This window comes from Cricetulus griseus, chromosome 3, assembly GCF_003668045.3.
Source record: "Cricetulus griseus strain 17A/GY chromosome 3, alternate assembly CriGri-PICRH-1.0, whole genome shotgun sequence".
NCBI lineage: Eukaryota > Metazoa > Chordata > Mammalia > Rodentia > Cricetidae > Cricetulus > Cricetulus griseus.
The window spans coordinates 95530256-95541199 of NC_048596.1; the positions used below are offsets into that span (position 1 = coordinate 95530256).

At 39.0% G+C, this 10944-nt stretch overlaps 2 protein-coding genes across 2 annotated transcripts; one reads left to right on the forward strand and one right to left on the reverse strand.

The window, feature by feature from the left end:
- Positions 1 to 3718: 3718 nt before the first annotated feature.
- On the forward strand, positions 3719 to 4669 carry LOC100770665 (olfactory receptor 51L1). The gene has a single exon (XM_027407518.1). It carries the CDS (start codon positions 3719 to 3721, stop codon positions 4667 to 4669), a length of 951 nt encoding a protein of 316 aa, XP_027263319.1.
- Positions 4670 to 6266: 1597 nt separating this feature from the next.
- Positions 6267 to 7232, reverse strand: LOC100770097 (olfactory receptor 51Q1). The gene has a single exon (XM_027408032.1). The coding sequence runs from the start codon at positions 7230 to 7232 to the stop codon at positions 6267 to 6269; it is 966 nt and encodes a 321-aa protein (XP_027263833.1).
- Positions 7233 to 10944: the final 3712 nt, after the last annotated feature.

Here is a 10944-nt window from a genome sequence, read left to right on the forward strand (position 1 = left end):
CTCCAGACTCCCACATGGGCTTATTCTGTCTTTGAATATATCCACTGCCCACAAACAGTGTACCTTTAACTCTGAGAAAAACATTCCTCTCATGAGCTTCAAACTACCTTCCTGTGACAACCATACTTACCTCCTCTCTCCCTGGCCCCACTCATCTCCACTGCCATCCCCTCTTGTTAAAGCTCACTATCCTGACTTTTTCCAAAGCTTCCCAAGTGGAATTTTTCTCATAAGTCACAGTTGGTTTAATAACTGTCTAAATACAGCATGGAACCCAGGACTCTCAGTTTTGGCTGAGTGTCACATATGAGCTTCTATTCATCTAGTTTTTCTATTCTCTTAGTTTTCCAAAAGCACATTTTGGAGTCAGTTATAGGAAGTGCTGCAGAGGCACTTGATCAGGCAGAAATATGACCTTAAGAGAGTATAGAGTCTAATGGGGAGGACAGTATGTACCAATCATTTTACAAGTGGGTTATGGGGTATATTTGTTTGTGTTTTGTTTCTTATTTGTTTTTGAGACATGGTTTCTGTACAGCTGTCCCTGTAACTTGTTATGTAGACCAGGCTAGGTCTGAACTCAGATATCTGCCTCCCTCTGATTCCCATGTGCCCAGATTAAAAGTGTGTACCACTATGTCCTGCTATAAAGTCAATTTCTTCATTGAGTTTCTTGAGTTTTCCAAACACTCTCATTGAAGACATACTCACAAATTTCAGCAGTCAGCCAATACCATAGCAATATGCAATGCAAATGATAAAAAGATGAAGACCATTTTCTGGACATTACCAGCTACCTGAGTACTAACTCTGTAGCCAGCACAGAATTACCTCTCAGCTTCAAATGTTACTATGGTAGTTTTGGCTAATATAACCCTGATACCAATAATGGGAAAATATGATCCTCAGCACAAGAAAGCTGAAGAGTGTTTTTTGGATTATTCCCCTTTGTAGAAACCAATAGAACTAGAATATTTTTAGAAAGTCATGAAAAATCAATTGTAGAATGCCATATTTTTAAACTGGTAGACTGTCCTAAGAATGATGCAGGAATCAGCAAATAGATTCATTTCATGGACAATAGCTATGCCCAAGAATTTAGGCTTAAAATAAATACAAAAGAATGCTTGTTCTCAAGAATTTTAAACATATTGCTGAATAAAATACTATAATTTATAAACAACAATTGCCAAGATATATTATAAATACTGTTACATTCTGCCAAAGCATGAATGTCACTGTTAACAAAATATTAAAAGTTTATAAAACACTATAAAGTTAGGACTGAGATAAATTTTTATTTAAATTTACCCAGTGTTATGAAAAGCTGTCATTGTGCAAACTATGTATCATATTGTTAAGTTTCATATCCAGAAGACCAAGAGAACCTGTGTGGTCTGGGAATAAAAACACAGAACTTTGAGAAGTAGACAAAGGGATTAGGTGTGAGCAACATGCATTGGGGAGAAGGAATTATAAAGCACCATTTTTGAAACTTTCAGTTATTGCTTACTATTCAATTGCTTATTCATCCAGTATCTTCTTTTACACAAATCTGCTATGTATTTGAACTTAGTCAAATATTAGTAGTTAGTGGAGAAAATAAACATTCTCCCTTTTTCTGATGGAGTTTCAGTGTAGTAGTAGATACAGATATTAAACTAACAAATTAAAAGAAAATATATGCTCACAAATTACGACTAATGTTTGCACAAACATTCCAACCCAGAAGAAGAAAGTCCACTGTAAGACAATGATATCTGATGAGGTCAATGTTTTGGGGTGCAATAAGCATTCAATTATTGAGAGTAATTAAGTGGAGCATGGATGACAGTTTGGTAGCAAGATGTCATGGAGGAGATTATGGATAAATCATATAAGCAGAACTACCATACACTGAAGGTTAGGCACATACAAAGCAACATATAAGAAAGACAAGAAAAATGTAAATGAAGACCATCTATTCCATTGTCTTTCTTTTTAAAACTTTCTTTTCATTTATTCATTTATGTGTGTTTCACATCAAGCATCTTGATTCCATTCATTTCCCCATCCCTTTGCCTCTGCCCCTGCAACCTCTCCCCCAAATTAAAAAATTAAGAGAGAAAATGGGAAAAATTAAAATCTAATCATGGAAGCTGCAGTGTGACACAGTGAGTCACACAGTAAACACCTTTGTCCATGTATCTTTGCTTGCAAGTGTTCATTACAAAGAGTCGTTGGTCTGGTTCGGGACCTCTGGTTTCTACTACACCATTGATGCTGAGCCCTCATTGAGACTCTCCTTGGAGATTCTGTTGTTGCCCTGTGTTGTGGAGATCCTGTAGCTTTGGGTGTGCAAGATCAGCTTCATGTGCTCCAAAAGATCATAGATGGGGTGGATGTTGGGGAGGACCAATTCATAACCTGGTTCTGGACCTGAGCAGCTGCAGGGTTTGTCAGTTTGCCTTTTCTCCTCTGACCTCACCATCACGGTGAGCATTCTGGCATTGTTCCAGCAATGATTGATGGATAGGTCCAGTCCTCCTGATTTCACACCCTTAGGGTCAACTCTTCCCCACCTACACCATCAGGGGCAGCTCTACAGTGTTGTCCAGGTGTGATGCAGGGGCCACTCTCTTGAGTGCTGCAGTTGGTGAGGGGCAGGGACACGTCTCTGCTCTTGTGACCCCAGGGCTATCTCCTCCACCTGTCTCAGGAGTTGATGTGTGGGAAGTGGGGAGGATGTCCTTCCTCTGCCCATGCCACCACATGTCAGATAAGTAATGGAGACAGGTCTTTCTAGCCGGGCTCTGTAGACAATTTCATGTCAACAATGAGTAATCATGAAGGATTTACATAGAAACTGTGATTCACATATCTACTCTGTTGTGAATGACTAAACACATGACCAAAATTTACTAAGCTTGAGTATCAATTACATCAGTGTGATTCCATATACTCTACATTTCTTTTAAAATTTTGATTTACTATGTTAACTACCATTCATTATGTTACATTATATTAAACCACATCACATAATTCTAAACTTTAATATTTTCACATTCCGATTGGTCCCTTGATGGTCAACGGAGCCATTTATCTGCATTTTTGCTCACTTCATGGATTCTGGGTCAAATTGCATTTTGTAGCACTGCATCTTTGATAGGTTTGCTGAACTCTGTTTTCCACTCATAGGTAACTTATAAGTCTACATTTTCATCTGAAACTTTAGTTTCTAGCCTTCTAAAGCCACATTCTCAATTTATTCAATACACTGCTTACTGCCTGGAATAGAGTGAGAACATATGGGCATGATTACTTACTTTGATATTCTTGTCTTCTCATATTTACACTAGCTGAGTGAAAATTCAACTCCATGATGACTCTAATGTAGCTCAAACAGAAACTCACTTTTACCATCTTAGAAAATCAGAAACAGGAGCACTGGATATCAATGTTCTCTACCTTCTACTCATTTAAATGAGAATAGTATACTTTCATTTTATAAGAGAAGAAACAAAAAACAATCTCTCATAAGAGACATGTGAGGGGGGCATTGGGGACTCCTGGGATCAGGAAGAAAGACATGACTGCCTGTTAGGTTACTTCACTCACCACCATCTTTCTCATTCCCTTCGGTCTTAACAGTGGATGCAAACAGGCATGACTCAACAGGTGAGGGCTAACTTCAGTTTCTTTCAAATGCAGGTGAAGATTTATTTCTACTGTTGGTGTCATGGGAGCAGAGAACAATGAAAGTCTTGACCTGCTATCAGTCTTCCTGACTGGCATTCCAGGACTGGAGGCCCAACATGGCTGGCTCTCCATTCCCTTTTTCATCATGTACATGATTGCTATTGCGGGCAACAGCCTAATCATGGCAGCAGTTTGGGCAAACTCAGCTCTCCATGAGCCAATGTACTTGTTCCTCTCCATGCTGGCCATCTCTGAGGTGGGAGTCTCTGTGTCTACATTACCCACCGTTATGGGCATTCTTTGGTTTGATGCCTACAGAATTGACTTTGCTGGCTGTTTGGCCCAAATGTTCTTCATTCACACTTTCTCTGGCATGGAGTCAGGAGTCCTGTTGGCCATGAGTTATGACCGCTTTGTAGCCATCTACAACCCTCTTCGCTACACAGCCATCCTAACTTTGCCCAGGATCATATCTATGGGTCTGGGTATTACACTGAAGAGTGTTGCACTCATGGCCCCGCTTCCAATTCTTTTAAAACAACTACCATATTGTCACATAAATATCCTCTCCCATTCCTATTGCCTCCACTCAGACCTGATCCAGCTGCCTTGTGCAGATACTAGGCTGAACAGCATCCTGGGCCTGGCCATTGTCCTGGCAACTTTTGGGCTGGACTCATTGCTCATTGTGGTTTCTTATGGGCTCATACTTTACACAGTGATGGGTATTGCTTCTGGGGAGGGTCGGAGGAAGGCACTCAACACATGTGTGTCACATATATGTGCAGTGCTTATATATTATGTACCTATGATTGGTGTGTCTGTGATGCATCGGGTCGCCAAGCATGCATCACCAGTGGTCCACACACTCATGTCAAGCATCTATCTTTTTGTGCCACCAGTGCTCAATCCCATCATATACAGTGTTAAGACCCGTCCAATTCAACAAGGAATTGCCTCTTTGTTCTCCCGCAAGAAGGGATTGTTCTGAATCACAGACACAGGGGACAGGAATTATCATTGAATCCATAAACTATGGTTGTAAGTCTCCCACATGTAAAGTTTTTGGTTAGGCATTTTGACAAGGAAAAGGAGAGAGGAATTCAAAGCATTATGACAAATTTGATTCCGAATCACAAGTGACATACTCAAGTGCATCTCATCTGTCATTTTATTCACATATATGTGTCTCTGAAAACATAGTCTATACTTTTCTTCTCCAATCACATACAATAATTAAAGGTAGACATAATAAATTTATCCTTTATTCCATCCTAACTCTTAGCAAATAGCAAGTTAATAACAGTTTTGAGATTTAATGATATCTGAATTAAAATAAGTAAAAAATTTCACTTTTATAGAATTCATAGGGATGAATGTCCCCCTTAATTAAGAAAGGCAATTTTGGAAATGTGCCTTTGAACAAATATAGTTTCCTGTTTGCCCCAGATATTAATGGTTTAAACATTTTATTCATTATGATAGACCACCTTTCACTCTGAAAATTGTCCATTTTTAGACAATAAGCTGTATAATAACCTACCTATGAAACCACCTTGCTATACAAGGAACTGATTCCTCCTCCAAAACCATATGCACTGGTCTCCACAAGCATAATTTGTGTGTATTTAATGACTCTGGGAAGCACATCGACTGACCTATTTCAACTGAGGCATAAAGTAAAATATGAACAGACTCAACTACCCAGGCATCACTCCAGTATTTTTCTTCCTCTGTCTTTCCTTCCATTCCTTCACCCTTCATCATCTTCAGCCTGCTGTGAGGTATAGTCTGCTTTCTTCTCTGACTCCTCCTCTCACTCAGTTCTATAAGCACAAGGCTGTTTCTTTCTCCTTCTGCCTGTGGTTTAAAAGAAAACTTCATCCAGTAGGGATGATCACACTCTCACCTCTGAAACTGCAGTTGCCTTTGTAGAGTTGGTTCCCGGGTCTAGTAATAGGCCCTTAGCCTCTCTCACCCTATTATAATGACAATATTTTCCACTTCGTAGGCCATTCCTCTCTATTTGACAGTCACCCATACACAGTAATTTTTTGAAGTACTTGTTTTCTTTGGAACAGCAATCATAAGAATTTTGTTTTGTATTCTCTAAAAATAAAAAAAAAACTGTCTATCTTATTTTCAGGCTTATAGCTAGTATTTTATAATGAATGTATGTAGTTGGTATTTAATTAAATTCTATTATTTAGTAATGAATTAAGCATGCCAAGGTTGTAGCTTCAGTGAGCATGTTTATACATGATAAGAATTTTGAGTTTGTAAAACAAAATCATATACTTTACCATATGTTCAAAACACTGCACAAAAGAAAGAAAAAGTTCTACATTTTAAAAGTGGATGGATCTCTTCATCTCAAAGGCAAATGGTTATAGAAAAACAAACTTGAGCTTAAAAAACACTACTATTAATTTCCAGTCAAACAGTAATGTCTTTTGTATAACTGAGATTATCCTACAAAGCATCTGTTTTTCTTGGCATCTTTGCTACATACAAATTATGGTGTAATATTTATGCTTGATTCCAAGTTAAATATACAAGGTGACCCTTTTCACTGTCAACTTCAGATTTCAGTGTGCTTTTCTCTGCAAGAGGAGGCGAGTGATTCCTTGGCGGATCTGCTTGGTCTTTGCACTGTAAATTATGGGGTTCATCACAGGAGGTGCCAACAAGTAGATATTGGCCATGAAAACATGGACCAATGGGGAGGCATGCTTGGCAAAGCGGTGAGTCATAGAAACACCAACCATGGGGACATAGAGAACAAGTACAGCCAGCATATGGGACACACAGTTGTTGAGAGCCCGGAGTCGTTCAGTCCAGGTGGCTGTGTTCAAGATACTTTTCAGGATGAGTGCATAGGAGAGTATAATGAGCAGAGGGTCTAATACAATAATGAGCAGGACCAGAGCAAATCCATACCAGCTGTTGATCCTGATGTCAGCACAGACCAGGTGAATCATATCCTGGTGGAGGCAGTAGGAGTGAGAAAGAAGGTGGGAATGGCAGAAGGGCAGGCGCTTGAGTAGGAAAAGGGAGGGAAGAGCAGCTAAAACACAGCGGCAAATGATGGTCAACCCAATTCTACCAATAACCTCATTGGTGAGGATGGAGGCATAATGGAGTGGGCGGCAGATGGCTACATAACGGTCAAAGGACATGGCCAATAGAACAGATGATTCCATAAATGAGAAGCCATGGAGGAAGAAGAGCTGGGCAAAGCAGGCCTCAAAGCTGATTTCCCGAATATTGAACCAGAGAAGCTGCATGACGGTGGGCAGCGTGGTGAGGGTGAGACCCAGGTCAGTGAGGGCCAGCATGGAGAGGAAGAGGTACATGGGCTGATGGGGAGATGGCTCTGTGTGGATGACAGTGAGGATGGTGGTGTTGCCCATAATAGAGATGGTATAGAGGCAGAAGAAGGGGATGGAGATCCAGAGATGGAAAGCCTCAAATCCAGGAATGCCCGTGAGGATGAAGTAGAAAGGATCGTGAGTGGTGTTAGTTATTTCTGACATGCTTGGTGGATACAACATGAATAATCTGCATTCCACATTAAGAACAGAGTCACTATGATACTGTAAGAGAGTCATTGTTCATTCAATCAGTACAACCAAGAAGTATGCAGTACAGATTGCCCCTTGTAAATGCACTATTGAGTCATTCAACAGTCAGAAGCTGAACACTGAAGATTCTCCCATAAATTTTTTTTAAGATAAACTCATTTCTTTCAACTTCCATTCCTTCTGCAGTATACCAAAATGTAGCTATATATGTCCTCTGCTAATATGTACTCTGATGACACACACACACACAGACACACACACACACACACACACACACACACACACACACACACTAACTGAAACTAATCTTATTAGGAGTTTAAATAAACAAACAAGCAAACAAATGAAACAAAAATTTTGTCTTTGTTCTACCTGACACTTATCACAGAAAGATGATTTTTTTAGTACTTTGTACTACTTACTCAGATATAAATTGGGAAATATTGAAGTGACATCTGGGTATCCTGCTTCAGCCACTGTGGTTCATAATGACAATTATTCTCTGGAGCACAGGAGTACAACAGAACTCCTGGGGAAATACCACGGGCTTGTTTTTGTGCATGAAGAGTTTAATATTTATAGGGACGGTCCATGAGACGTGACAAGTAGATTATTATTAAGTAGGTCCAATAAGACAGAGAGAAGTCAAGGAAACTTACTATCATTTTACAAGTAGCTGAGAATCTAGGAGGTAATATGATAATGCAGACAAAAACTTTGGATCAGGAAGAAAGAAGGGAGGGTAGGAAGGAAGAAAGGAAAGAAAATAGATATGTTAAGATCAATTTATAAGGAAATGTAAAATTTAGCAATCAGACAAAAATGGGAAAAGAAGCATTGGGAATTGTATGCAAAGCACCTTTCCAAAAGAAACATTAACTAAGGCATTTAAATGTTAATAGAGTAAGGGGAAGTGAAGCCAAGATTAAATAGTCTAAGGGGGGAATTAATGAGAGACTTAATGAGAGTTTAGGTAATGTATTCCTAAAGGGTTTTATACTGCCCTCTAGAGGATGAATGCAGGTCTTCTTCTTTAAATCTAAATGAATGGCTTTTAAGTTTTGGAATGTTCTGAGAATGAAAACTGTGAATATATTCATCAGGAAAAGCCCACTATTCAATTATTTCTTACAATAATGGAGTGTTACAACCTCATGCCTTTTATGAGGTCTATAAATGCTAAGTTTACAATTCTGGAAAAACTCACTTCAAAATTTGAACAGCAGCAGCAGCAACAGCAAAAACAATATAAAATGGGGGGGGAGGTAGGAAAAAGAAAATAAAAACAGAAATGGATATCTTTCAATTAGAAAAATAAAAAATTGGAATACTTATTTTTTCCTGTAAGCCAATATAATTTAAAACCTAGATGATTCGCTTCATAAAAAATAAAAATAGTCATATATTAAGGAATGGGAGGTTTTTTATAAGAAAGAATATTACAGAGACGTTGGAGACATAAGTGAGGATGACCAACAGAATATTAAGGTGCAATGATGTCCATAAACCATAACAAAAGACAAGTGACCACCGATAAGGCTGAGAAGCTGCCATAGTACTGAGTATTAATTATCTTCATTAATAGATTTATTATTAATATTTAACAACTTAGAAAATATTCTAAACAAAACCATACTGACTAGAGACGTGGCTGGTCATTGGGAAACATGTAAAGGAAAAATATCTGAGATAAATTATGTTGCTGCCTCCACACTCCCAGCAATGTGCAATGAGAAGATGGTTCACACAACCAGGGAATAACTACAGCACAGTGGCTCCTTGCAGCTGGCCAGCCCAATTCCAGCAGAACAGTTCATCACTTTGTGCTGGTTCAGACGCTCTTGGCTAAAGTTTGGAACTCTATATCTCTTTCCTTTTCCTAGATGGTAGACACACATTTTGTTTTTAAACGTTTTGTGATCCTTTTCTGTTTTATACTTCCACTTGTGATGGTTTGTCAGTGCAATATCTGTAGAAGAATATATTTTATTTTGAACGATTTGTGAGCTGACAGAACTAGGTGAAAAAATACTGAGTGACAAGCTACATAGAGAGGGCCATCGAATGCCAAGAGATCAGGTCTATTGTTTGATTTCCAAACACTTCACGTACAAACAAGAAGTAACACTATAAGATGATGGACATTCTCACTTCTCACTGAACAATCTATCTCTATATCTGATAACATGGTATGCATTAAATTCTACAATGATTTCTTTTGAAAACCTTCCATATGGCCTTACAAGTAAAATTGTTGATGCTGTTGTAGCTGAGTACAGCTCGTGGTCACTGGGGATAGCAGAGAGCAGGGGAGAACAATACAATTACAGCAAACGGACGGCCAGCACACTGCTCTAGAATGCTATTATTTTAACTCAGTTAATGAGTATGTGACTGCTATTTATCATTATTAATAAGAAAGAACATTTACTGAAGAAAAAAGAGTTTTTTATTTGAAAAGCCAGAGAGTCTTTTTTATTTTGTTTAATTCAGCTAAAATAAAGTTTATTGAGTACTATGCAGAGGAGCCGACTCAGTTCAGTGATGAACACTCTCTCTGTCTCTCTCTCTCTCTCTCTCTCTGTCTGTCTCTGTCTGTCTCTCTCTGTCTCTGTCTCTGCTCTGTCTCTCTCTCTCTCTATCACACACACACACACTGCTGTGAATTTGAGCTGTTTCTTCTTTTTAAAGCCAGTATAAAAGAATGGTTTTATTATGACACATCCATATGTCTGTGTACACCTTACATTGCTTATGCTCACATTCTTGTACAACTCTTCTTCATTGCAACCCTTTCTTGGTTTCTTTCTTCTTTATAAGTAGTCCACAGTTATTCTACATAAGTGAAAACATGTGATTGACTTTCTTCCCACCATCATCTTGATTGTACTTCCGTTTTACCCTTTCCTTTGCTTCATATTCCCACTTAACTCTGTCATGCTTACACCCTCCCCCCACCCATATCTTGGTTTTGAATATGATAGAAAATGTTGTACGAAGAGCTAGGAAATCTTGCTGAAAGTAGTTTGAGTAGTTTGAGTAGAAATTTAAAAGGACAGAGAAAGGATTAAGATGGTAAACAAGGATATGACATGACTATGAATCCTCTCTAGCCCTACGGAGGTGGGCCTGCTTGTGGGGATGAAGGGAACTGAGGCAGAAATTCAGTAAAAACCAGTGCTCTGGAGGGAGAACAGAGCTTTCACAAAGTCTTAAGCCAGGGAAAGACACCATTAGTTTTTCTGTTAGCAAGGGGGCTGTAGGCAGGACCCCTGAAAAAAGTATAGGATTAGTGGACAGCACATTTTATGAAGGTGAGAATTCATTTGTGTATCTACAAACATGTGAGTGTGTGTGAACACAGATATGTGAGTGAGTACATGTATTTGAGCATGAGTATCCATGCATGTGTGACACCCCAGGCTAGACCTAGAGCCAGGGCATATGCACTAAGAAAAAACAGAAACATACAGAAGCAAAGAAGGAAGTGAGAGGAGGAGGAGGAAAGAGAGGAGAACTGGGTGTAGTATTGGTAGAATGTGGCAATGCTCTTTCTCTGCTGAACATACTGATTTACAATCTATTGAGTAATTCTGAAGATGGGTCAGTTCCTTAGCCAACCCTGCCATGTGAGGCTAGGATGCCTGCATTCTTGTGGGATAGTTTATTTAGATCTTCATGC

Excerpts from the sequence above, each read along its gene's own strand:
- LOC100770665 (XM_027407518.1), top strand. The coding sequence starts at position 3,719 with ATGGGAGCAGAGAACAATGAAAGTCTTGACCTGCTATCAGTCTTCCTG.
- LOC100770097 (XM_027408032.1), bottom strand. The coding sequence starts at position 7,232 with ATGTTGTATCCACCAAGCATGTCAGAAATAACTAACACCACTCACGAT.